This window comes from Semicossyphus pulcher, unplaced genomic scaffold, assembly GCF_022749685.1.
Source record: "Semicossyphus pulcher isolate SPU_LCO1_2020_fin unplaced genomic scaffold, fSemPul1.0.p SCAF_22, whole genome shotgun sequence".
In the NCBI taxonomy this organism is placed as follows: domain Eukaryota; kingdom Metazoa; phylum Chordata; class Actinopteri; order Labriformes; family Labridae; genus Semicossyphus; species Semicossyphus pulcher.
Genome location: NW_027211696.1, coordinates 18,285,547 through 18,308,605, shown reverse-complemented (window position 1 = coordinate 18,308,605; position 23,059 = coordinate 18,285,547). Strand labels below are relative to the sequence as shown.

Below are 23,059 nucleotides of genomic sequence, written 5' to 3'. Positions count from 1 at the left end.
GCCAATTGAGTTCATTTATTAGTAGGACTATTTAGGAAGGACTCTGTCAGCCTTTAATACGAGGTGTGGTTATTTTAGTGCGTTTGGATAATAGATGTGACTGCAGCAGGGACGTGAGACAGACTGTTTCATCATTCATGACCAGAACCAACATTAGTCACGTGACTGACGGGGCTGCCCAAAATGCTGCTGTCTTTAATGCAGGTATGAGGACACAATCCAATACAGCTATTAGAAATACCAGCAGGTGCTACACTGTTCAATTAAAACCATCTGGGTAATAATCTGTTTATTAATCGATCTGTAGATGGAAAGAAAATTGCAATCAACAAATTTGATAAACGGCAAATCGTCAAAGGCTTTTTCCACGCATGTAATGGTAAAATTTGAGTTTCTATTTATATTTCAGTTGATATTTTGCTACTTCAGCTGTATTACATGACTGTAAGTTGAACATCTGGGAGTTTTCTGACACATTTTCCAAACTATTGCTGCAACGATTAGTCGATGAAAAGAAAAACAATTTTCTTAAATTGAATAATTAATCAGAAAAAAACGGACGAATATGCGGTTTACAGCCTCTTAAACACGGAGATTTACTGTTTTTCTCGTTTATTAGTATTTTAAAAATGTTAGTGTCTTTTGGTTTAGCTCTGACAAATCAATGTGAGGTTATTTTTCATCGCATCTGATCGTTTACAAACAAAAATAGAGTTGAAACAATTAATAGATTAATCAATTAGTTGATGAACAGAAAATAATAGCAATAATTTTGATAAGCAAAGTGAACATGAATTGCAGAAATAGTATTCCTTGCTTTTCTCAATTGGTTTTCTATTACGATTAATATCAAAAACATGACGTTTAAAGCATCATGTCGCTATTATGCCTTAAAAAATGAGTCTTAAAATCATTTGGATGTGACACCGACTCCCACTGCACGCACCAAAAGCATGTTCGTGCACTTAGGTTGAACGAGTAGAATCACCTGGGAGAGGTACGCCACAACCTTCAGGCAGAATACAAACTTCTTCTGTTACTCATCTTAGCTCTGTTTTCTTAGGACGTCGTGGCGTTGATGGTGACGGAGAAGAAAAGGCCTAAGGTGGGAAAAGAGAAGGAAAACAAACCCATATCTTCGCATAATGTTCAAATCCATTGGAATATCTCTTTTGATGTCGATGCAATCGGATCTTTATAAGAAGTATTTAAGGGAAACGGCTAATCACAGTGTAACACGATGAATGGGGTCTCTTTTCCGAGGATTCCTATAGCTCCTCAATCCCAAACAGGCTGACACAAGGGAGTGAATTTCCCTGTTAAACTGCAAAAACACAAAGTTTCTTTACACCACAGGGACTTTGACAAACTGATATTTTTCCACTTTTTCCTGATGTTTTATTGAGCAGTTTCTCGATGGAATAATTGACATATTAACCTTTAATGACATTAAATGTTATACACTGGTTAGTATTCTCAATATTAATCAATTTTAAGGGTTAGTGATGTTAAGAGCGCTTGCAGATTTAACAACATATGCATAAAATGAAACTTACAACACCGGAGCTTTGACGACTACCTGCTGAAAAGTGAAGCTACTAAAAGCAGAGAAGACAACAGACAGAATATATGTACGTGCGCGTTTAATCAAGTCTGTGAAGATCGTGTGTCAGTAAGCATAAGAAAGACACTATTAAACTGAACGCTTTATCGTGTTCTTGTGGGATTTCACACACAGGAGAAGCTTGATCAGATGTGGTGGCACGTTAACAGTAAACAGTAGAAATAATTACATCAAAGATTCAGTTCGCCTGCACGGTTACAAACAGGCCCTGACGAAAAGGAATGGACATTTAAAGCAAGTGAAATCTCACAGCGAGAACAGAAACAGAGCAGAAATCATCCTTCAAGCTTCACCGAGTCCAACATGTTACGAGCCTCTTTGTACTCCTCTGATTCGCCCAAATCCTCCTCTGTTTCCTGGAAAGACAAACACACACAGGAGGTTTGCTTTTATTGCCACTTTTAGAAAAATGCTGCCATCTCCTACATAACATAAGGAATAACAGCGAGATACCTAAAAATAAACCCACAGATCTCAAACTTTTTTGTCTAACTATAAATTAAGTTCTTCTGATGTTGTGAACAGTGAAGTGCTACTAGAGAAACTATCGATACGGCAATATATCGTCGTCCTGACTTGTGCCATACAATTATTGCTAGGCTGGTGCCAAACATTGATATTTTAATTTATAAATATTTGGCACTGGCGATTTTGACTCACCATGTCACTACTTCATGACTCCCCGCGGTGGTGATTATGACATACATCCAGATTCAAAGCCGTAACGTGTTTTCACAGTTCTATAGTTCTAAATTTAATTTACAGACTGAAAACACGGTCATTGTTTCATCTCAGTTTGTGGCAGATTCTGTGTAACTGACACCAAATTGCAATGAATAAATACATTAATGAGTGATGTATCCTTATATGATTGTCTTGCAATATATCAATTATCGCAGAATCGCTGTGATCCTGATATTATTGTTATCGTGGGCCACGTATCGCGTATCATATCGTGAGTTACCCTGTGCTTCCCACAACGACTAAAAAAGCAGTTTCAAGTTAAAGATACAATCTCGACTATTTCAGTTTCGTGCTCTTGAGCGCCACCCACTGGCGATAATCAGCAATTACGAGAGCACGCTTCCCAATTTAACCAGACATCTACGGCTGGCTCCCTTTGTGATGGTTCTAACTCTTGATTTTCCTCGCTTTCCTTTTCAGACTGTTTGCTTCATCTGAGCGTCGAGTTTGTTTCTTTTTCTTTGGATTTTTACTTCTTGTTGAAGTTGTATCTGTAGTCATCCATCTTTTCTTTGTTTGTTCAGCCATAGTAGATTACTGTTTACTCGCAACACTTGCAGAGAGCGGAAAATCAGCCGCTTAGCTCCGCCTACCCTCTCTGGCAGACCAACCACTGCTGGCTGATGGAAAACGCGTCACTAACTGGGCGCCGCTTGGGATTTTTTCCGCGATTGTCGCTACAGACACCCAATCTGTAAAAATACGATATACTGCAAATGCAAAGGCTTTCATCAGCGGGCCATAGGCTCAATCACCATTGTGTTACCTCATTCGGCGACAGATAGAGACTTAACAGACATTTATTTACATGAAAACCTTTGTACCTTTAACATTCAGTTTTGATTTGACACTTTGGCAGACATGGATGATGTAGAAGAGCTGCAGGCCTAGCTGTCGCTAATGTTAGCTCATCATGTTTGTAGGGCGGTGCTCTGCTTGTTGTAAGGACAGCATCCCTCTATCACACATGGTTTCTGAGGCTTTAAACTGGAGCCAAATAAAACACAGAGGTGTCCTCCTCTCCAAAACAAACAGACCCTGTGATTAAGATTGTTACAAACACTCGCCAAGGCTCTTGGAACAGGAACAGGTGAGAGATGAATGTGAAACAAATCTTCATCATACAGTGTCCTTGTTTACTCCTAGATTAGTGTACTAATGTTCTTTGTAAGTTATGAATGCCACCAAATCAAACAAAGTTATCTGTAATAGTACGCAGCTTTTAGTTTTCAAGTCTCTCAATGGTATTCGATCGTTTCTTAGTCTCAGCCAATTTGGGAAATCTGGGTATTTGAAAGGAAAAAATGGCTTTGAAACACGTCTACTTTAGTCAGTATCATGTTATTGGAATAAACTTAGCAGTTAAGGGTTTGAAGGAGGGATAATGTGACCGTATGGTGTCTATGTCCTTTAATCAAGTGTGTGAGTTCCTGTGGTGGTCACCCCAGTGACAGCGCAGCTAATGTTCTGTGATGAGCGTGTGCATATCCACATGTCTGACTAAAAAGAAGAAAGAAGGGAGGATGAGTGATAGGACCGGGGACATGTTGCTAATTCCAGGTCAGCTCCCGCCCAGCATCCGGCTCTCTTGTGAGTGACTCACAGCAGCAGCTGCCTGACTGCTGCTCTGCATTAATTGAGATGACCCTGAGACATGCATGCTTATGTTTGCTTCGCACCATATCAACTTAAGTCCTGAAGGGATTAGCACAGCGTGGTTAATTGGTGTAACGTGAGGCTTGAGTGTATTCAAATTCAAGTTCACTGGAATCACAAATAAACAAGTGATATGTGGCCAACGGAAGAGTTTTATTTGATCCAACTTTAAAGGCAAATGCTCGATGGTAACCGCAATATTTGTATGCATTTCTTCATCATTCTAGGTGTTTTCAATTGTGGAATATACCAGTTAGTGGCGTGTTTTCCATCAGCCAGCAGTGGTTGGTCTGCCAGAGAGGGTAGGCGGAGCTAAGCGGCTGCTTTTCCGCTCTCTGCAAGTGTTGCGAGTAAACAGTAATCTACTATGGCTGAACAAACAAAGAAAAGATGGATGACTACAGATACAACTTCAACAAGAAGTGAAAATCCAAAGAAAAAGAAACAAACTCGACGCTCAGATGAAGGAAAACAGTCTGAAAAGGAAAGCGACCGTCAGCCAGGAAAATCAAGAGTTACAACCGGAGCCGACCGTGGACGTCACACATGCAGCACTGTCTGGACATCTGGGAAGTGTGCTCCTGCAATTACCGTTTATCACCATAGGTGCCGCCAAAGAGAACGAAACTGAGATGTTCGAGATTACAACTTTAAAGAACAGGACTTTGACTCAGGTGACCAAGGTTTCAGGTCCTGTGTGAAACCACAAGTCAACGCTATAAACATCTTTCCCAAAACCCTAACCAGGAACTGTTTGTGCCTAAACCTGAGCAAAGCATGGGCACAAAAACTACTTGATTAAGTTTGGGAAAAGAGGCATGTTTACCCAGTTCACACTTACTTTAGCAATAAGCTAGCAATAAAAAGTTAAGTTCAACTGTGAACCTTATTGAGGAGCGAGAACAAAGGCCTGAGGGTCACCAAAGTTTCATGCAAATAAATCCAGAAGTTAAACATAAAAACTACTTTTAATGTGAAACTGCTTTATTCAGATAGCTACTATTTTAAACCAGCAATAATCCTGCAGTATGTCAGGTCTGTGCACCCTTTTCGCCCCCTACTGGTCGACGTGAATGCAGCTTCAAAAAGAAAAACATTTCACACTTCTTTCGCTTCTCACATTTGCATGGTTTTGACTGCAGTCTGTACACTTCAAGACATACTAATCCTCTCCTACTTATGCGTCTATGCACTGGTTTAGTTATAGATTAGCTTAGCAGATATATTGTAAGATATAAAACAAAAGGACTTAAAGTTTATACTGCTTGGTGGCAGGAATTAGGACAAGGCCATAACTTAGTCACAGGAACAGCAACATAAACGGATCAAGAGTTTCATGAACACAGTTTTGCCCTGATGTGAGAGGGAAAAGGTTTTTATACCTTTGCTTGCAGTGATTTCAGGTGTTACTTACTAATAACTGAAGCAGATCTGCATGTGCGATGGCCAGACGGCGGTGGCAGTCTGGGATCATCATTCTGGACTCCTGCAAAACCTCCATCTGAAACCACACAGAGACCACACCAGTGCCATCAGCATGTTAATTCATTGGACTTATTATATTTCTTTATCCCAAAATTCAGCATGTACTTTCATACAGAGATGATTAGTTTAAACAGCTAGAAACAGGCATATTCATTGGCTGTGTTTCTCTGCAGCCTGGCTCCTGACAGTACCATGCAGGGTGTCCCACATACACTCTGTGTGGTTAACATCTCCCAACAAGCCGGCGCTATGAAAAATGTTATTGAGTTATCGATTGGGCAGGGAGTTGGGCGGCAGGGGAGCACCTCGATCTGACTGCACACCTGGATAAATGAAGAAACCCTGAGCCGAGGGCACTGTGATCAGGCGTAAAGAGGTTTTACTACGCCTGGAGTGAAACTGTGTTACAGCCGGGGGAAGTTTCACAGCCGCGGCTAATGTGGAATTCCCCCAGCTGGCACCCTAAAGAGCAGAGAGGAGCTGGCTAACGCTGTCAGACACACTCAGTCATGACAGATGCTTCCTCACCTGGCCCTCTGTCGAGCTGGAAAAGTCAAAACATGGATGCATTTACACGGCTCCGCACACTAACAGGCACTCAGATGAACTCATACAGCGGCAGCCTGGCAGGCAAACAGACAGGCACGCCGAAAGACGGCAGACAACTAGTCGAGTTTGTTGCCGTCTCGACGTGACAAGGTGAGGCAGAGTAAGCATCGGAGTGCTGAAACAGAGAAAAGTCACGGTGCCCTCTCGGTGCAGTGGAATGATCCCATCAGCGCGGGATAAAGACGACACTTACAGCGTATTGATTCCATTAAAATAAAAACCTCTAATCCATCCTGCCTCAGACCTCTCATCTCCAACCATAATCCATCTGGCCTCCCAATCTCCCCGTTTAACACCAGCCAAGCCGGCAGCTCAGCCGGAGCCGCCGCGCTATGAATGAACAAACAAAACAAAACACTCACAGAATTTTAATGGTACCAGTAAACATAATCAGAGTCGATGCCCGCTCTGCAGCTCCTCCCGACCACGAACATTCAGATTCAAAATTAACTGGGACCCAGTACCGGCACATTATGACCATATATTTTCATATTGTCCACATGTTGAGCCTTTTTGGAATAAGTGGGGCGTTGAAAGGGAAGTTTCTCTTATATAAAAAAGTTGCCGATGTTCTCGAGTCTCTGGGCCTTAGCTCTGGTTCTTCTGGCAACCACCATCGTAATTACACTTAGTTGGCGCCCCAGAAGAACGACAGGCTATCTGACTTATGACTTGTAGTCCCTACAACATTTCTTAGTCAAAACTAGGATAAGCTAAGCTAGGAAGGTGTGCGTTGTTATTATTCGAGCCAGAGTCAAAGAGATGCAGCAGAGCCAGACTGTAAACTTTGACCAAATGTTAGCTTATGAGAAACCCCTACTGCACTGTGTCTCAATTAAGGGGCTGCATCCTTCGAAGGACGCGGTCTACGAAGGATGCGTCCTTCGTAGCCTGTGTAGACGCTAAGACTGAACTGAAATGAGACGGTCTGGTCTACGGCGGATTTCCTGTTTGCGGCACCAGCTGTTCCTGCCCTCCTGTCGCCTAGCAACAGGTAGCTAGCTGGCTAACTAGCTATCATAACTAACATCACGTATTATTTTAAAGATAATTTGTTTCAAGGTCGTTTTTTTTAACATTTGTATCTCTAGCTATTCAACTGAGTTGTAACCAACAACTTCTCCATTTAAAGTGTATTCTTGGCCGTTTAAGAGTCCGCCTTCTTGTTTGAATTGGCGCGCAATGAATCTCCGGATACGTTTGGTCACAAAGGTTGCACCCGATGGATCCTTCGTGGTCCAGGAAAAGAGGACGCATTTGTCGGCCGCATCTGAAAGAGCCTCCGGAATGGGACAGCCTTTGACGCGCAGCTGTGACGCAGTCAGCCTTTAAATACGTCCTTCGAAGAAATTTAGCCTCTGAATTGGGACACAGCTGATGATTACACACTGATTTTGAGAATGTAAAATGTTTACTGTGTTCAACTTTGTTTAGTGCGTTAGCTTGTAGCATTTCTACAAAAGAACTACCTGTAATGTGAAGCTGATGCTGATGAGGATGGCAACAGTTTTGCAGGTATTTGATCATAAAGCAAGTTCTTTCACAAACTGATATGTTTACCTGATGATGGCCAGGACATGATTTATATACCAACGTTTAAAGCATCCAAAAGTGGATGAGGTACAATCCATACAATAGTTGTTGGCAAATTTAAGCCTGTACCGAGATGATGGACCAACAGATGACTAGCATGGCTTGAAATACTGTTACTAGTTAGAGGGGACATATTTTAGCTATGCAATCAATTTTCTTCTATTCTACTGTGTTTTTGAATCACGTTGGTGAAGTTTAATTATTTTTCGGAGCCTCTCCTTCCTCCTGAAACGAACAAGCTGTTTTGCCATTCAAAGGTCAGACCTTAGCCACGATTGGCTGACAGTATGTGGAGTGACCGCGTAGCCCCTCCTCCGCGTGTGCGATCCCACTCTAAAGTCGTAGGAAACATGGCTGCTCTGGGATCGGTTACCCGGCCTTGTATGTACGAGCCAGAATCAGCAGGAGGTATCGGAATGGTTGATATCTTGACACCGACTCGACTACAAGCTCGTGCAAGAAGGCAGCCTGAGGTTGGTCGATTTCCGCGAAAGCAAGGTTCTACGTAGAAACCTGCAGCCGTTCTGAATGGCCCATTACAGAGGCGACCTTTTTAAACATGCAATTCTGGATGCAGTTTTCACTTTTTCACTGTGAACAATAAACACACAAAATGTGAAACCCATGAAAATATGAGACTATCCGTTCAAAAGATACGGCCCCTTTAATCCCAGAAAACATGCCTCTTACTTAACACGCTGCTTAATTTAACCTCTTTGGTAAAAATCCCGATGTAACGAACTGAACACATGCACCCGTCTGTGGTAACTTAAGGACCCCTGCTAGTGTGTTCTTGATGCTACAGAGACATAAATCCAGCCAGCCACATGAGCGTCACAAGTTTAAAACCCTAAACTGCTTTCTCTAATGCACAGTTAAATGATGGAGGGCCGGCAGCCGCGGTGACAGATAATGGGAAGTAGGTTAGGGACACTAAATTACCAGCATGTGTCAGTAATTATCAAACTCCTCTAAAGTAACATGATATAATTACATCTGCATCAGGCAAATTACAAAATCACTAATGATTCTCCTCTCAAAACCTAATTCTTCATTATCACTGTGGACTGACCTCATTACATGACTGAGGGGCGGCTCAAATCACCAAGATAGAATTCACTTCCTGATGATAAGAGAGTAAAACGCCATCGCTTACAGGCTGAGATCAACAGGAAACCCGGCTGTGATAACGCAGAGTTTCAAATTAAGAGCCATAATTGTTGCACGGAATAAAAGGAGCCGAACACAGGAGCCTCCTACCTGTTTCTTGATGACATAATCATCTCCTTCCTCGGCTTTCAGGCGCTCAACCTTCTCCTCCTGCTGCTTCGCCTCCGTTTTGTACGAAATCTCCTCCTTGGCCAGCCTGCAGACGGCGGGGACAGGAAGAGAGGAAAAGACAGTTCATAGTTAGAGGCGGTGACACAGTGTTGTTCCATCAAACGTGAAACATAAATGCACAGCCGCCCAGACAGATAATATAAGCCGAACCATGAAAAGGCAGGCTGTGATGGTCACCTTTTACAGACAAGGCCATCCATCCTCATTCTCTCCAACGCTCCTCTGACTGAGGGGGACACAGTGAGATCATCTCCCGCAGGATGGCAAGATACACACCTCAATAACAACCAGCGAACGCATCATTCCTCCTCACAGAGTACTGCCATCCAAGTGGATATCAGCCTTATAGTCGGCTTTATGCAGTATATTTTGATCTAAAGCAGCTTAGGATGGGACGTACTCGCATATCATAAAAACGTCCCTGAACATTTGAGAAAAACGCTTCCATAAATTGTGAACATGATGCTTAGCTGGCATGAAAAATGCTTATATCTGGGAAAAACCTTCACTTAAACACTGAAACATAATGAATAGGTAGCTGCTTTGCATAGGCACACACCTTTATAAAGGCCTTTCAAAATAAAAGCATAAATTTGTTCTAAAGGTACAATCAAAGGTCGCACCTGAACTAGCAAAATATTCACTTTTGATTAGAGCTGAACAATTAATCAAACTTCTATCAAAATCACAATATTCAGTTAAATCGTAATTTTCAAATCGCAGGAGGCACAATATTTGTTAAAGGTCAAATGTGTGTCAGATTACCATTCTCATTAAAATATGGTGCAGCAGAGAGGTTCTGGCCAACACAAAATTACACCCTACACACAGGTCTGTATGTGACTGACTGACTGACCGACTGAGGGTACTCTCAGAGCCGTACAGAGAGAGAGTTGCAACATCGCAATGGCGGATCATGGAGCATTTTGGACCTCCATTGACGCGACTCTCTACCTATACAACTCTTGATACTTTGTTCAGGGGAGTAGGCGGGGCTTCTCCTCCGCTGTCCACGTTGTCATCAGCTTCATAAAGACAGTCCTTGTAACACATTGACCACAAAAGCACACATTGACCTGATTCAGCCACGTACGAGGTTTTGACCTCGTCTTGTTACAAAAGCGTTTGCTTTTGATTTATTTCTTTAACAGTGAACAAAAAAAATCTATTTTAGTACATTAGTGGAGAGGTTATTGCGTTGGTATTGGAATTACACTGAATCTGACACTGATTTCGTACCGTTTGTGGAGACTTTACAGTATTTATCAAGTAGATTTAAGCACATTAATAGTTATATTTTGTTTACTTTGACAATTTGAGCAGTTTGAAAGGATAAAACTGATGTCGAACTTTTTGTGAATTAATAAAAAAGTATTATGTCTCCATGCAGTAGACTAATCAGGGTTTAACAGTGGTGTTCAGAGCTAAAAACATAAGCATGAATCTTTCTTTATTGCTCTAGTCTGATGTATAATTAATATGGATGGACAAAATATTGATATGGAAATGTATCGTCGTCCCGACTGGTGTGATACAATTTTCGAATTGCTGGCACCAAATATCAATATTTAAAAAAATGTTTTAATCAGAACTCTGAACAGATCTCCCTGCCAATTTGAGTCACCGCATTGTTTATCTCTGACACCCACTTGCAGTGAATAATACATTAATTCTGCACTTCACCTTTGTAGGGGCATTTTGTATTCTTCAGTTAATCAGATATTGTGATCTTGCAATATATCAATTATTGCAGTGTCGTGATATTATCGTTATTGTGGGCCACGTATCGCGCATCGTATCGTTAGCGTGCGATTCCCACCCCTAATGATTAATGAGATTTATGATTCCAGGTAAAAGAGTATACTCAGAGTTTAACTAATAATTTTACTGTTGATTAGCCTATATGCTTAACTAATCAGTCAGTCGTTTGTTCTGTAAACCGTCAAAAAAATAGTAAGATGAGGTCATGACATCCTTAGTTAACAACCCCAAGATAATCACTGTCAAAGAGGAGGAAACAAACAGAAATTCACATTTTTGAATGTGGATCAGAGAATTTTGTCTTTTTTTATTGAAAAATTACTCAAAAAATTTTGCTCAAAAATAGCTGCCATGCATGCAGTAGGATTCCTGTTTTCTGCCAAAATATGTAAGATTAGGTTCTGCTGTGACACCGTTCAACATTTTAGTTTATCAATCAATTTGATCAACGTCATTAAAAAAACAAAATTAAAAAACATCCCGTCTTTAAAGCGTAAATCTAACTCTGAGTTGCAACTATAACTTATTAAACTTAATGATAGATACTTATTGTATCCATGTTGAGTAAACATACAGTAGGAGGACATTGTACAACATAACCTTGTAAACTGTATCATGCCTTCCAGTTTAAACCCGAATCACTGTGCTTATCTGAATTCTCTATCCACCTCCAAAACACACACACATACACACACGCACACACACACACTACTACTCCTTTTTAGAGATTAATTGATCATCAATTTGGTCCCTAATTCGGACCAAGTCAGGTGGTAAATGGGCCTCTTTTCCTTGATTGTTAGTGAAAATTGGCCTGAGTACATTGATAAATTTTGATTATTTATCAATTACGGCCTAAATGGAACTAAATCTATTAAACAGATTCTGACCCTGATTGGCATAATGGAGTTTGAAAATATCGCTATTGATAATGATTCCCGGCTAATAGTCTTTTTCCGGCTGTGCTCCTGCTTGTCGGAATGACAACACAAATTTAATTTTTCATAAAATCAGCTGTGTGTGCGTAAGTGAGTGATCCTTCATTAATCAGTCACATTACCGGAGACCCTTCCCTCCGTGCTGCACTGCTCCTTGCTTAGCCGAGGAAGCCAACAGCACTCTGTCATATTTTACATCAATTACCACTCATTCTGATACGCTTCCATCAAGAAGCTTTTAAACAGGCACCGTATGCACTCTGCGGCTTGATGCAGAGTGAGTGATGTCACCTGTTTGGAGTCAAAGAAGGTGGCAAAGAGAGGAGGAAGATGGAGGAAAGGAAAGCCGGAATCATTTGAATAAAACTGAAGGACAGTCTAATAACAAAATGTCCATTCCTCCCCTTCCACTCCTGATGTTAATTTCTTATTTCTCCCAGACTTGGAGCGCCGTGTGAATGAGGGGTGGGGTCGTGGCTGGTTTTAAATAGACCTGCCACCTCAGGCTTAATGGAAAAGGCAGCTCTGTGGAAAATAGAAAAAAAGGGAATTAGAGCCAGCCGACACACACATTCGGCCGCCGCCTCCTCTAGCACTGTATTTTTGAGCCGCGGTGTAGTCTGTGCTGGGACCGGAATGACAAAGGCAAATTACTGTTGTCATTTTATTAAGGGCATCCGCCTCGCTAGGGCAGAAAAGGCACTGACTGGAATGTGCAGAAGCCACTGGAAATAGGCCCGGCTAAAAGAGCAGGCAGGTTTCCTCTAAACTCCAATATACAAAGACAGAGGAGGGAGGGAGGGAGGGAGGGAGGCAAGAGGAGAGGACAAGGAGAGACGGAGGAGAAGGAGACTGAACAGGAGAGACTAAAAGATTATGAAGAAAGTGAAAGCAATGACAGTCTGTACGTTTAAACCTAACAGCTTGAATAAAAGATCCGTGTCAAGGTGGTACTTTTGGCCTAGAAAGGGGGAGATGATCTTGAAAGGGGATTGCAGTAAAATCTGTGTTGATAACGATGCTAAACTTCAGATATTCTTACTCGATAAGGATGGTTCACAAGCCTGTAACACTGCACAAATAGCTACAAAGGTGAGATGGTTTGCCGTTTTTTGCTTGCAATTTAAGTATATACCAGAGTACTCGAGGAGACAAAAGGAGTTCAACCGAGGGACACAGAAGCAACAGTGGAAGTGAACTCCTGTTATCCTCCAAAGATGTGGACATATTTTCTCCACAAATTGGTAACATAACTTCACTTGGATGTTAGTGGCAGCTAACCAGACATCCAGTGTCAACCAAAGAGCATTAATAAAACACAGATTTTTAGCCTGACACTCTTTTATTTAAGGTTATCCCTGGTTTCAATCACCAGCTCCATTTGTCTTGAAGAGGAAAGACCTCCACGGATAATTCAGCTCTCATTCAAAACATGGTGAAAAACAAACACAGAAGAAATCCTAAACCAAAAAACAAGCTAAGTTTCTAGAAACAGGGCGAGCTAATGTTAGTGGTAGCTCGGCTCGCAGCCGCCGCCAATTATTTTTACTTAAAAATGAATATCGTCTTAAAATGTCTGATAACTTTAGAAAACGTTAATCAATTCTATACTAAAGTTTAAAAGGAGCAATCCTCAGGACATAGCCACTGTCAGTCAAAGCCGGGGTTCTCTGTAATATTTGAAATTGGCATCTGGCAAAGGAGAAAGTCGTACAAACAGCTCGTGGTTTCATTTTACATTCCCAGAACACCCAGCATGCATTGCGCCCCTCTCTCTGAAAGGAACGGCCCAGCGAGAGAGGCTGGAGTAAAATACTACCATTTCCCTGAAGGCAACGATTCAGTGTGGAACAGAATCCGAAGAATATACCGGTGGATCGTCTAAAATATCTTCAGGTCTGCAGCCTACATTTCAAACCTGACGATTTTGAACAAGACGTGACATCAGAGGCGGGCGTCCTAGATTGAGGAAGTGTAGTTTAGTGAGCTCCCTGGCCTCCGCCAGATAACGTGTTTGACGTAGCCTGGCGGAGGTGTCCAGGGCCCATTGGAGAAGCGGATAGCGCCCTCCAAAGGCCCAGAGCCAAATAGCATTTTTTTTCCTACCGTAATGGCATTAGCTCCCCATAATAGCATGATAGGACTGAGGTTGAAAATCGGCGAACTGGCCCTTTAACTAATAAACCGCCTGGGTTCTTAAGGCCTCCATTATTGTCATCAGTATACTCTTCGTAATAGCAGCATTATAAAATCCTCTATAATTATAAATATCAAAATGATTAATATAAGAAAATATTGTGATCACATTTTTTAGGCATATTGCCCAGTCCAGTCACCTGCCTTATATTCACACTCATTCTTTAAAACCTGTCCTCCTGGTTTTTTGAAGTACACTATTGTACTGTTCTGTGACATTATCCTCAATGGGAAATCCAGCCTCCGTCATTACCACCTCAGAGAGCCTGTTTGTAATCTGACCCTCATCAAAACACAATCGATAGCACATTACACTGTCGCCATTGACAGGGGGGAATTAGAGGCCCGCCTGATGGACGAGAGATCCTCTCAGACCATCACACAGACTACTACAGAGCCCATTATCTTACCACACATCATAATATCTGCTATATTTTCCATTCCAGCATGGTAAATCTGGCTATTGTACACATTTAGGGAGGGATACAAACTCTATAAATAGGCTGGCTTAAATTGGATGATGAGCCTGACAGGTCCTACGTCAAAAAGCCTGTTTTGTCCCATTTCAAATCTGTCTAGATAAACATACAAAAGATGATTATTATTTCTAAATGCATCTTCATAATTCTTTTGCTATATAAGAGTCGATTCTGCAATTTTCAAAAGAATAGAAGAACATTTTTGAAAGCAATGCAAACAGTCAAGAGGTAATGGAAGTAGATCTCAAACATCTTGACTGCTTAACTTTTCTGGACAGCACTATACATAAAGCTTAATAACTATAAGATAATGTTACAAACCAAAGAAGACAGAGCTGATATGTAACCTGTTTCTTCCTCATCAGATGCATCATATGAACACAGAGATCTAAGGTGTGTCTTTAGTGTTCTTTAAATAGTGTATTAAACTATGTGGCCCTGACAAACTTATACTTATACAATACTTATTAAGTTATAATCCACCCACCAGGCATATCATATCTTGCAAAGCTTTGTAATAACAATTGTAAGTGTGGGATGGAACTCAACATGACATTTAGTTTAGCAAATCAGCTCATAACACAATATAATATTAATGTAATAAATTGCCTTTTTCAGAAATGTAATATCCATGTGATAACCTGCTTTCTAGGCCGTAAAAACAGTAGCAGTACATGAAAAAAACCTCTGTCCCACTGTGGTGACATGACTGTGCAGTTATTTGCCACAGCTAAAATATACAGCTCACATATACTGTACACCATGAGTTCAGGCTGGGTGGGGAAAGTCTTGTTAAATTGAGATAGGAAAAAAATGCAGCTTAGCAAAGCTGTGTTAAACACAGCAGTATAATATTAGTTTATCTAATAGCAGCTAATGTAAGCTAGCTTTCAGTTGGTGCTTTTCTGTAACGTTAGCTTGCGTCAAAGTGATGTATTATCTATTTACAGCCGCTAAATTGCTTAAAATATGAAACAAAGTTAAGGACACTGTTTGAGAGTGACCTCTAACATTTGCATTCATAACAGTTTGGAAAAAGTCACACAAAAGGAAATAAGTTCTTATCAATATGATAGCTAAGAGCTAAAGCTAGCATCGAACAACGTTAGCTGCAAGTCACGCTGAACAAATCATGACATTGCTTATCTTATCAAATACAGTAAGGTTTTATTATCACCTAAGATGTGTCAGTTCATTGCCAAAAATAGTTACTTAGTGTAACAACGGCAAACAGAATAAAGGAAAACACATGTTCATTCATTCATCCATAGGCCGCGCCAAAACACCGGTATAAAGTTAAACCCTGACCGCCAAACATTCTTCCATCCGCGGTGTGTTTCAATGCCGAGTTAGACTGTTAGCATGGCTAAGCTAGCTAGCTCGCTACCCTTAGCTCAACGTACCAATCTTAAATTGCTTCCTTGACTTACTAAATCATATTTAAGTAAAACGAAAACCCTCTTACCTCTTAACAATGCCAGTTTTGATCTTGATTTGCCGTATTCTTGGGTCTGCCATGGCTGTAGAGTGTGGATATTATTCAGTTGTAACGTGCTGCGGCTAACTGTGGGTGTGGAGTGCAGGTGGAAATCACAAGTCAGGGCTGACTAGCTGCTCGCAGAGAAATCGATTTGTTTGCGCGGATGATTGTCGAGTGTGTGGATTAGAATGACAGGTCCAGTAGGGAAAACACTGTGGAGACAGAGTTCAGGCCCTTCAAACATTGTCTAAATACAGCTGCAAGCAATTACACCAAGTGTAAATGATATGAATACTGCACTACACTTCTACAGTGCAGATTAATCATTTATTTTCTAATGAAACAAAATTAAAATTGACTTATAAATGATGAAGTACTATTATAAATGCAGCTTTCCAGCAGTATGTAAAGTAATTCAGAGTAGCCACACATTCATCAGCAGTAATATTAAAGTTATGTACACATTAATGCATCAATAATATGTCTCACAGCAGACCCCCTAAAAAAGTTACTTAGGGTTGGTGATAGTTTGGTTACATCTTGTGCATCATAATAGATCTGTACATATAATAGAGATGTATTTGCAGGTCAGTGTATTAGATTTTTATATTTACTTGGCTTTGCTATTAGTGTCAATATGCATTAAACTTTTTGATGTGTGTATGGGATTTTATAAACCCCAGAATAAGCCTCTTTCTTTATTTTCACAGTCTATCACTTAAGCTAAACAATGACATGGCTCATAAAGCTGCGTTACAAAGACAGCACATTCAATATCATTTGAATCTTCTGCATCTGATATTGATTTGTGTGATCTATGAAAAAAGAATCAATTTCATAGTTTTCTTCAAGGCAGCTTTTATCAAAAATACATATTTTATCACAATCCAGTCCCCAGTCGGCCAATACCATTAAAAGTTCTTATACTATTGCATTTCTGCACATATAGAATAACAGCTTTTAGCTTATATGTAACAGTATAATACATTTATATACAAACACAACTTAAACATCTGAACTGCTCATCAGAGCTGATTATAGTAACAAATGAGCAGAGTAGTTGTTCAGTGAAGAGTGCATGAAACGAAGGACGAAGGAAATTTACACCTTTTCTTATGCAAAAAAAAAGCTGCAGAAATCCTCAACATGCATCAAAATAAATTGTGTAAACATGTCATCACATATACATACATGTATATTGTGATATTTGTGTTTTTAGGATTCTATTTGATCCTCAGTGTCAGACTGGAGAACATGAGCAAAATATTGTGCGGTCAACATGCACCCAAATATGAGCATTCAGCAGCATAGTGCTGTTGCTGCTTCTTAAAGTAATTCCACTCACACGTCTTTGGCTTGATATTCTATTTGACATAATTAAACACAAATAAAAACACATTATCTCAGCAAATATCCCACTTATTTGCAAAACAAAAAATGTTTTATTTTAATGTTAATTCCTTTATTATTCCACATCAAGAACTTCTGCTTTTCATTTAGACATTACATGATTGAAGCTTTGCAAGTAGAATAACCTGAAGTGTTGCATGTGCTTGTGTTATCCTGCAGATTATAAATACAGGACATATCCACAACTCATGGAAAATTATATCTTAAGGTGTTTTTCCCCTGCAGAACAACACTGTGTGCAAAAAAAACAAAACACCACCAATGAGCTCATAAAGTATAAAGTATTTTTTTTACAGATTACCCAGAACCCCCCCTGAAAAGTTGAATCAGCTCCACAAATATATCATTTTAATGACTTCATAAAGAATAAAAGAGGAAAAAAACAAACAAAAAACTAAACAATAATAACAATATTGATAATAAATTATTTTAAAGCCTTTCGATAAAAGTCATTTTATGCTGCTATTTTATTGCATTTGTTTGACTGTGACGCATCTAAAGATTGGTGTCTGTGAAATGTGCTGCAGAAATAAACGTTGCTTTGCTCGCACCAAACATGTTTCCTATATACTCAGCATTGCGCAGAGTCACGTTCACAGTATATATAGGGGTTAAATTGTGCTCAAGGACATTACAGAAACATGCAGGAGGATCCCCTTCTAATGCAAAAATAATTATGATGAATTCCTATTAATTTATATTAAACCAAGACTAAACGGGTTAACATCAGAGGGTAGAAACAGGTTCATTCTCTGTGCAGCCGGAACCACCTAATGATGTTAGATTGGAGATTTTTCATGCATTAATGCGGGACATTATTTCAAAATATTACTCCAAGGTAAAACACACGAACTTATCTAATGTGTGTTTTTCTCTCCTGCAGCAGACATGAATAAAATATGGCGCAGGCTCTCTCTCTGTGTGTATTGATACTTCAGAAAGCAGCAGCAGAGAAATCCTTTAACGTTTAAATCTCGTGTGATTGCATCTGAGAGGAGGGAAAACCCCGGGCTCTTTCCCCTGCAGCTTCATGGCCGTTGATTATTGGTATTTTCCGAGTTTTCCAAACTAATAAGTGGCACTATCAAGCATTTGGAAGCGCCGGGAGACTACAGACGGGCTGCTAGACTTAATTGATATTGAGCGAGGCGCTGGTAGGCGCGGACGGGGCCGCTGCTGGGTAATTTGCAGTTTAATCAGCGTTTGTAATGAGAGCCGCTGATTAGCGCGGGGTGGAAATAAAAGAGAGTTACAAGGAACGTCTGTCAGAGTCCGGTGATAATTCACGACTAATTGTAATGATTAGAGCAAACTGGATGACTTTGGAGTTTTCTAATGCGCTGCCTCGCCTGTGTGTGTGTGCAGTTGTAGTCTTTATACGTGCATGTGTGTGTGTGCAAGCTATTTCTGCTCCTGAAGAATCAGATATCAATTCACTTTAGAAATTTTCTCTATCAAAATAAGCGTAAAGCATCTGCGTAAAAGCGTGTGCGCGTAAAAGTGTGTGCGTGTAAAACTGTGTGCGTAAAAGTGTGTCTGTGTGAGAACAAGGCTGAATCGCACAGATTTGATTATGAAACAAAACAGCTAATTTACAGCTCGGGAGGGAGGAGGTAAGGAGGGGGAGGAAATCGTTGATGGACTCTGCAGCAGTGAGGCCGAGATGTATTCCTCGAGACGTGCCGCGCGGCCACTGCTGGAATAGCAAATGAGAAATTAGTGAGAAATGTGTGTATGAACGCCGTCGGTCAATTAGCGAGAGGCGAGAGGGAGGAAGATGAGGGAGGAGGAGGAGGCGAGGAAATCAGCTGGTACTCTCATATAGTGCAGATAGTGCCTGGAGAGTGCGCGCGCGCGCACACACGCTGCCTTCTGTCTTCCCTCTCTGAGAAGCTTTATGTGATTTCCTCTGAATTATAATACAGTTTGGAAATAACATCTGTGCCTGTAATGACGGAGTGAGAGAAGTGTTTTATTATTGGCTGTTTATCTGACTGTACTTCCTGAACGCACAGCAGAGGCCTTTAAACATCGACTAAAGGGTCAGTTCGCTCATTTTGCTCGCTAACCTTTACATGCAGACTGTTTTGGTTGTTCTCGTCATGTTATTTTAATATCCATCACATTCTGAGATTCGTTCCAACAGGAGCAGAATGGGATTGTGTTTCCTTACAGCACAATTATGTTGAAACTAGGGCTGAACAATGTGATGAAAAAAATAGATATTACAGTTTCAATGGAATCACGATTAGTGGGAACGATTTAAAAAAATGAGGATTACCTATATTTTGTCTTTTGGACCGTCTCAACCTCCTCTGGAGTCCATCCACTCTAAACATGCTGCATTTATAATAAAACCTAACTAAAGACAGTGAAGAGAAAAACTGTGAAACCCAGATAAAATTGCTTTGTGGGAAAATCTTAAGTATCTCAGTCATATTTATAAAGAGTAAAATGTTTTGAATAAAACTTAATATGTCGTATTTCCTATGATTAACATATATTTACATTTGGTTACAGGGTTTCTCTGTTGCTCGTCCAGCAGTCTCCTCATGGCAGCTGCTTTGTTTTTCTCACCTTTTCATCTGAAATTTTATTGGACAGTGTTTCACTTCACCTATATCTACAATCATCTCTACATGCTCAACTAACCTAACCATTTAGTGAAAGGTGTACATAGTGTATATATTTCTTATTATTGTATTTTATTAATGACATTTTATCCATCACTTATTTTCACCTTTACTTTGAGCTGTTGTGAGAAGTGAATCATCCCCAGTGGATGCTCGATAAACTCTAAATCTTTGATGACGAAGGCACAAATACTGGTCGTCACAAAAACATCTTACATGTAATGTAAATAGTGTCAATTTCAATGTATTTTTTTGGGTTTCTTGCAGCTTTATTCTTCATTATTTAATTGTCAAATTGAAAAGTTAAACTTGTTAAACAGAAAGCAGACCATGCATGTGGGGTGCAGACCAGAGCTACAGCTAATGATAATCTGTCATACTGGCAGAAAATAAACCGGAAATGATTCACATTTAAGAAGCTGGAATCTGAGGATTTGAACTTTTCCTCCTAAAATATCACAAAAACCAGTTAGCCGATTATGAAATTATTTGGGGATTAGTTTAATTATTGATGACCAGTCAGTTATTCGTTGCAGCTCTGGTTCGGACAGATTAAAATGTGCTAAAAGATAACATTTCCTTTACAGCTCAAAGTACAGGACAGGGTAAACAAGTGAAACAACAACAAAAATGCGAGACAAAAAGACAATAATATTATTAATATGTACACTATGTACACTATGTACACCTTTCACTCTATGTGGAAGGTTAAGTCTGAACCTAAAAGAACACAGACTTTAGAGAAAGTCCTCTTTTTCTTTTGATCCTGAATGTTTGGCTGTTAACGGTGGACTCTGTCACAGTCTTTGTCTATTTTTACAGATATTTATCAATTCCTCATTTTGTTCCAGGAGGCCCCTTTGGTTTGCCCCCTCTTTGCAGGCACCCTGTTGGCTCCAGAACCCCTCCTATCTAAATGCATAAGGCCTCAGTGGGCACCGCAGTGGCAGCACGGATGACCTGTTCGGTATCAGGTGTGATGTGCCACTAAAGTGACCTTCTCCATCTGATCCTCTGCTCGGCTACACACACACAGGGAGCCGGAGCCGGACGGGGCCCGCAGGAGCCCACGCGATCGATTGTGCAGCGAGAGGTTATCTATACGTGGTATTTTAATGTCACGGAGTCAGGCCAAATTGATGGTGATAAATATTTGCCGGAAGATTAGGCGAGGGGAGTGTGTCGAGGGCGCTCCATCTCAGACCTGTAACCCCGGCAGAGCTGTTCCTCTCTGTGCCGGATTAGCCCCATCCATCCAGTGTCAATGGCTGTCTTGTTGAGAAAATCAGTGAGTAAACACGGCTGACAGAGAGAGGGAGCAGCGTGTGTGTGTGTGCGTGTGTGTGTGTAAGCTGCTAGAAAGGCGGCTGATTACTCATACAAATAGACTCCAAACTCCGCCTGGTCCCTCCCAAATGTGTTTTCCCTCTCTTCACCTCCTCTCCTCTTTCTCTCCCCTCCTCTCCAATATTTACTCCCCCCTGCTGTCTCTCAGGACCCCCCCTCTCCCCCCTCTCCCCCTCCCTCCCCTCTCTGTCCTGCTGTTCCCACTTTGTCCCCCATCAATCACTGCGGCATTGTGTCCTGGATGTTATATAGAGTGACTTAATATCCCCTCCTTCATCTCTATTCACTCCCAAAACTGCTCTCCACGAGGGGCCGGCGCTGCAGACGTGTGAATAAAAGAGGAAACACACTCAGTTTTTAGTGTAACAGAAAACGTTGTGTTCACTTTGCGTGTCATTTAAAGATTCTCACATTTGATTTTTATATAAAAGTCTAAAATGAAACTGAATGCAGAGGTGCCTATGTGGGCTATCGGGTATTTATGCAGATATGTGGGGCCTTTGAATGACTCCTGAGACCGTATTAAAGCCCTCTGAGACATAAACGCTACATAAATTAGCCTAAACATGCTCCAGTTGTTACACTGGTTTAAAGGATTAGACTGACTTGTTTGTTTTCTTTGTATTATTTGCTTTCTTGTGGAGAATTAGACGACAAGAACGACACAACTCTCATGTCTGTGTGATAAATATAAAGCTACAGGAGATAGTTAGATTAGCTTAGCTTAGCATAAAGACTGGACAATGGGAAAAAACATAACATGGTTCTGTCCATAATCTCTGTTTTTTCCGTTATGACGTGTTAATAAGTTAGCATTAGGCATGATAGTAGCTTAAAGTCTTTATGCTAAGCTAAGCTAAACCAAGCTAAGAGTCTCCTGAAGTAGCTTTATATTTAGTCCTGCAACAAAAAAGTATGTTAATGTATTTTATATCTGGAACATTTTTCCAAAAATGTTGTGGTTCAAAATAAAATTGCTGCTGATGCATTAGCTTATATATTTGTGTAAGAGTAAGAAGCGCTGGCCAGCAGGGGGCGACTCAACCGGTTGCACAAAGAGATCCGATTGTATAGAAGTCTATGAGAAAATGACCCTACCTAAAAGCCTATTTTTTGGTTGCTAGCTACAATAGCCAATACCCATTACTATTACACTTACAGTGAAGCATCTTGCTAATGAAGCTAGTGCTAACATGCAAACATTAGCTTCTCTCTCTTAAACAAATATGGTAAAAGTCCACATACCAAACCCTCTCTATTGCCCCCTGCTGACTGGCTGCAGTATAGGTCATAAAGCCCGCCTCCTCCATGTTAACAGATGGGACATGAGTCAAACTATAAAATCCAAATACATTTCTCTCAAACATGGTTTCTGTCATTATAGTTAGTTCTTATCATGCTGATTTATGTCCAAGTGTTCATTTTTCTGACAAGTTTATTTTCAATTAGTTATTTGATGCTATAAAAAGGATGATTGACAGCTCTGTTGACCAATACGGCTCCTGCAGCCGATCTGTTCCCGAGCAGCAGAGTAGAGGAGGAACGGCGAGAGGAGACGTAACTAAAACAATCACTACAGTCACTGAACTTTGCATATCTGCTTCAGACCAACACAAGAAGCTGTTCTGCTGTTAAACATGCTGGCGTGCAGGATCCTCGCTGGATTTTTTTCGGTAAGTTAAGTGTGTTTTTTGTTTAGCAGAAGTGGCTACAGCAGCTCCACCCGCCGATCTCTAACAGCTCTGGCTCCAAATGACGTCACC

The 23,059-nt window shown here is 40.7% G+C and overlaps 1 protein-coding gene across 1 annotated transcript; it reads right to left on the bottom strand.

The window, feature by feature from the left end:
• Positions 1 to 1,626: 1,626 nt before the first annotated feature.
• Positions 1,627 to 16,037, bottom strand: tbca (tubulin cofactor a). The gene is made up of 4 exons (XM_069673500.1): positions 15,892 to 16,037; positions 8,972 to 9,077; positions 5,439 to 5,525; positions 1,627 to 1,980 (listed from the first exon to the last, which is right to left on the bottom strand). Exons 1-4 carry the CDS (start codon positions 15,942 to 15,944, stop codon positions 1,900 to 1,902), a joined length of 327 nt encoding a protein of 108 aa, XP_069529601.1. The 5' UTR covers positions 15,945 to 16,037; the 3' UTR covers positions 1,627 to 1,899.
• Positions 16,038 to 23,059: the final 7,022 nt, after the last annotated feature.

Coding starts and splice junctions, on each gene's coding strand:
- tbca (XM_069673500.1), bottom strand. CDS start 15,944: ATGGCAGACCCAAGAATACGGCAAATCAAGATCAAAACTGGCATTGTT. Junction 9,078..15,891: donor AAAACTGGCATTGTTAAGAG/GTAAGAGGGTTT, acceptor CGCCGTCTGCAG/GCTGGCCAAGGAGGAGATTT. Junction 5,526..8,971: donor ATTATGTCATCAAGAAACAG/GTAGGAGGCTCC, acceptor GTGTGGTTTCAG/ATGGAGGTTTTGCAGGAGTC.